Genomic DNA, 5,000 nt, shown 5'->3' on the forward strand with positions numbered 1-5,000 from the left:
TTTAAAACACCTTTTTTTTTTTTATAATGAAATAAATTAATATGGTGGCACAATTATATTTTTGTCTACAAAACTAATTTCAAACATTTAAGCATACTCCTTCAGATCAAAAGATTTTTAAGATCATGAGAAACATTACAGTCAAGTGTTTCAAAACTTTTGACCGTGTGTGTGTGTGTGTGTGTGTGTGTGTGTGTGTGTGTGTATATAAAATAACAGTGTGTGTGAGAGAGAGAGAGAGTTGGTTTTTGTGGTTTACGAGGACATTTTGTTTTAGGTTACACACTAGTAATTACAAGGGCATTATGCTATAAATGTGGTTTATGAGGATAACCCTAGTGTTACTGTAATTCATACAGCTTAATAAACATACTAAACAATGTTTTTTTGCAATTGTAAAAATGACATGTAAAGTATACATCTAAGTATAGCATCATAAAAAACAAAATTTTTATTTGTGATATTGGTATTTACAAAAGCTGTTATAAGGTCTAATTGGATATGTACTGTCATCGTATTGAACCGTTAGATAAAGGTGTTTTTGTCATAGAAGAAAAAAATAACTAATTTAATTGTGGCTTAACAGAAAAATACATTAGAACATTAGTTCCATGTGACAAGGAGGAGGGCGTTGCTGGGGCGTGACTATTCATGAATCAGCTGATCATTGGGAGAGCAGACAAAGGGGAGCCGGAGGTGCCAGTTCGAGAGAGAGCTGCGCTGCATGTGTGTCTGTTCGTTTATGTTTTATGTTGTTTTAAGTTCATTTATATCATTAAATTATACATTTACTGTTCAGCAGGTTCCCGCCAGTGGAACAGTTATGGAAAGGAGGAAGCTGGGGCCAGCTTGACAAAACACGTAGACATTTATTGTTGCATTTTCAGTCGCACACAATAAGGCCGCTTTTCAGCAGTACACAAAAGTTTGCTTTTCAGCAACACCACACTGACACACAGACAGCTTAGTGCATCTCTCTCTCTCTCGTCTGCCCCTGTCTCCTCTCCTTAAATACTCCCCGCCCCTCACTGGAACGCGAGACCAGTGTGGCACACTGGTGGACCTCATTTGCCACGTAAAATTTACTTGAAACAACATAAAACATAAACAAACACACACACATGCAGCGCAGCCACGTACATCTCTCTTTCGGACTGGCGCCTTCAGCTTCCCTTTATCTCGCTCTCCCACTGATCGGCTAATTCAGGGCTGGCCATGCATCGTCATGGTCCGGCCACACCCCCCTCCTCGTCACATTCCATAATCACTTTTAACTAATATTGATCTCTGGTTTTGCAATTGTAACATATGATGTAAGATCGTATGTTGGTATTTTGAGGACTTCCTCTGTGTTGTGTACCCAATGTTAATTAACCCTGACAGAGAGTTTGAGTGACATTTGACATGGTGAAAACAGAGAGGATTGCTGCATGCTGCCTCAGGAAAACTAGTAGCATATTTTTAGTTCGAAACTTATTTCGCCAAACTGTATACTGCCAATATATTAAGAAGTCAGTGCATATTGTGTGAAATGTTGATCGAATGTACATGTATTAGTGTGCTGTTATTATGGTTGAGGAATTGTAAGAAAACATATCCTTTGTCACGTGTATTTTATTTACAAGGCCTTTTTTATTTTAAGTCTCAAACTTTGTACTGTGACTTTAAATAAAATCATTGGCAGATTGTTCAAAATGGTTTGTTTGTTTTATCTATATAAAGACATGTTTGCATTTCAATCTTATTGCATTTTATTTTTTTTATTTTTTTTATTTTTTTGGGTTTTTGTTCCAACTGAGCAATTTTGTAGAGGTCACAGTGTTTACTGTTTTTGTGGAAAACTTACGAATAGCTTCAACAGTTGTTCCTGCATTGTAAGCTGGGATAGGAGAAAGTATTTTAACATCGAAAAAGTTATACACTTCAGCTTTTATCTCTGATTTTAAACAAATTTTCCAGTACTGTTCAGTTATATTTACTTTTACTTTAAGAAGAAAAATTACATAGTGCACATTTAGAGGATTTTTAATTTAAGTTTTTAATTGCCTTTGAAAAAGCCATTAACCTCAAGGGTATTAGGACCATGCAGTCATGCCTGTTTGTGATGTCTTTCTCCACCTTCCCAATCTTCCCTGTGGGGGAGCAGAAGTGCTCAGAGCAGATGAGCCAATGGGAAATAGATAATTCAGTCAGCAGAAGTCAGAAATGTTGAAAAACCTGTACTGACAATCAGGGCGAGCTCCCTGACACAAGACACAAGGTACACTTTCAGAATCTAGCTTGCATTGTGGCGAAGCTAATGAAACAGCTCAGCCACACTCATGGTCATCAACTGAGTTTACTGAATGCATTTCTAATTTAGACCCTTTCTTTTAAAGACATTAAACATGGGGACTTTCTCAGACCAGAAGGAAGGGTACTTGCAAAATAGGTAAGTCCTTTAAATTCAGATTGATTATTGACATTTTAAGTAGGATATGTAAGAAAATGTGTCATTGGTTAAACTGGCCTCTCATGATTTACAAAAGTTAAAGTACTAATACCTGACCAAAACATATTTATAAGCTCAAAACAAATCCCAAAAGTGTCCAAAAGCACATTCTGAATGAGCCAGAGACTATCATACGAGTTGTCGGTCATCATGTTCCGACGTGTTATGAAGGGCATGACAATAGGACACAAGGGAAATCTTTGCACTACTTCTATATCTGTTTATGTAGAAAGAGGAATTTAGAAAAGATAAAAGGAGGAAGTTGCAGTTCAACTGATTTCCGGTACTTTCGTCAACCTTCTTGACTAATATTTGAGACTCAAAAACAACACACTGACTCTTCACATGAATTATGTCCTCTTTTCAGAATCAGAATTAGCTTTATTGCCAATTATGCTTACACATACAAGGAATTTCTCTTGGTGACAGAAGCTTCCAGTGCACCAACAATACAATAACAAGACAGAGATGATAATAATAATAATAATAATAATAATAAATTATAATTGAATAAAAAGTGAATAGAAAATATAAGTATATATAGAAATACACAATAAGACTAATATGTATATATATAAAATGTGCAATATACAAATACAAATCTGTTATATACAGATGCAAGGGAATGTATGGCAGAAGAGGTATGGTATGTTGGATAAATATAAATAGACTAAGCTGTGTATTGCACATGACTTATGTCCTGTCACCTGACATTGATGCACATGACCAGATGTAATTTGGAAAAGCTTATAGTTTATTTGTTTTTTTATGGGGAAATATTGTATTGTGCTTTGTTCATGTTACTGTGTATGCACATTACTGAGTTATCTTAGTGAAATGTTATTTGAAAATATTTAGTACTGTAAATATGATATATTTAATATTAAGATCAGATTAAATCGATTATGCAATAATAATACCACTAGAATCCACAGAATGAGTCTTTTGACTTCATTTCCATACCAAATTCCAAGTTCTGACTCATGCCCAGACAAGAAGAGAATGCAGTGAAACTGTGTCATAAAACCCCTCTGTGTTAATGTAATATGACTAAATCTAATAACACCTGTATCCTTAATACAGTAAGTTACACAGAATGAGCTGTTGTAACTTACAAGCCAGGACCAAGGTTTTTCTCAACAGCCAATCACTTTATTAAATCTTGTGTTACATCAAGAACAGTTGCTGAAGCAGCACACCTTTTAACAAGAGCTTTGCATTGGAAGTATTATGTTGTCTGATACAGATACCATACTTTGTCATAGAAATGCCCTACAATCTTTATACTTCTAAAAATATGTTGTGACATCTGATTAGCCCCTAAATGCAGAGTTGGGACAATAAGATAAGATCGACACTGGGCTGATTGCACACAACAGTGTCTTTGTGCTGCATCGACTATATGAGTAACTAAAATTAGACACTCGTGTCATTCAGAATAGCAGGCAATGTTGGAATAATAATATCTGAGCAATCTTGCTGAACAATAGTGAATGTACAATGATTACAGGTTTGAAGCATAGACAATACCTGGTCTGAATGAATTTTATGCTAGTTACAGATCTAAAGGAACGGGTTCAGTTCTGTATGCCACATACAGCAGATGCTCCAGTCTTAATATGATGCTGAAACAGGAGTGAGCACCTGCTGAGAATCAGCTGAAAATAAAACAAGATTTTCTGGTCATTAGTGCCACGTGTAATTACCACATCAGCTGATGCAAGAAAAGGTTCAAAAGAAATTCTTGAGGTAGGAACAGAAACCAGTTTAACTGATATTTCAGTTTGAATGTGAAGGTCACCATATTGGTACTGATATTTTTTTATAGTATAAAATGGTATAGTGCAGTATAGTTTTGTAGTCTATAGTAAAGTAGTCTAGTATAGTATTGTATAATATATTATAGAATAGTGTAGTATTGTATTGTACTATAGTCCTCCTCAAGCATTGAACAGGAACCAGTTTTATTTATATATTTCAGTTTGTAGATGAAGGTTACCATATTGGTGCTGATATTTTGAAAAGTAGCCTATAATATTGGTTTTAAGATTTAAATATAGCAAGATAGATTTTATAGATAAGATTCTACAGTATAGAATTTAAAATGAGACAAACTTTCAGCTGGATTAATAGATCATGTTCATTTTAATTACAGATTAATTATAAATAATAGCACACTGAACCTTGGACAAATACAAATACACATTTAAAGAACAGTAAATAGTAGAACAATAAAATTTGCAATATATGTGTATGTATATAGTAGAAGTAGTAGTTTATTTTATATAGCAACTTTCCCAAGCTCAATGTCACTTTACAATTAGCATATTTCATTGATACAGTTAGATTGATACACGCACACACAAAAGTATCTTTTACATCTGAGATGGTAAGTCAAAATGAGCAGAAAAAATATATGTTTTTAGTTGAGACTTGAAAGCAGTTAAAGAGGAGATACTGAGAGGATTAAGAGGTAGTGAGTTCCACGGTTTAGGAGCAACAACACAGA

General features: G+C 34.6%; 2 protein-coding genes across 7 annotated transcripts in view; both read left to right on the plus strand.

Annotated features, from left to right (window-relative positions):
- Nucleotides 1-1,695, plus strand: part of LOC127453996 (exopolyphosphatase PRUNE1-like) — a 25,190-nt gene extending 23,495 nt beyond the window's left edge. For all 4 annotated transcript variants that reach the window (XM_051720879.1, XM_051720882.1, XM_051720883.1 and 1 more), the window contains exon 8: nucleotides 1-1,695. This exon is cut by the window's left edge and continues 7,952 nt beyond it. The gene's annotated coding sequence lies outside the window, so the exon portion shown is untranslated.
- LOC127454001 (BCL2/adenovirus E1B 19 kDa protein-interacting protein 2-like) overlaps nucleotides 1-5,000 on the plus strand; it is a 28,271-nt gene that overhangs the window by 7,411 nt on the left and 15,860 nt on the right. The window contains exons 1-2 of one of the 3 annotated variants that reach the window (XM_051720896.1): nucleotides 2,163-2,260; nucleotides 2,379-2,431. In XM_051720896.1, coding sequence (XP_051576856.1) covers nucleotides 2,388-2,431 — 44 coding nt within the window. In that variant the 5' untranslated portion in view covers nucleotides 2,163-2,260; nucleotides 2,379-2,387. The other 2 variants (XM_051720897.1, XM_051720895.1) reach the window with 2 other exon arrangements.

The sequence above is a fragment of the Myxocyprinus asiaticus genome, chromosome 16, assembly GCF_019703515.2.
Source record: "Myxocyprinus asiaticus isolate MX2 ecotype Aquarium Trade chromosome 16, UBuf_Myxa_2, whole genome shotgun sequence".
NCBI lineage: Eukaryota > Metazoa > Chordata > Actinopteri > Cypriniformes > Catostomidae > Myxocyprinus > Myxocyprinus asiaticus.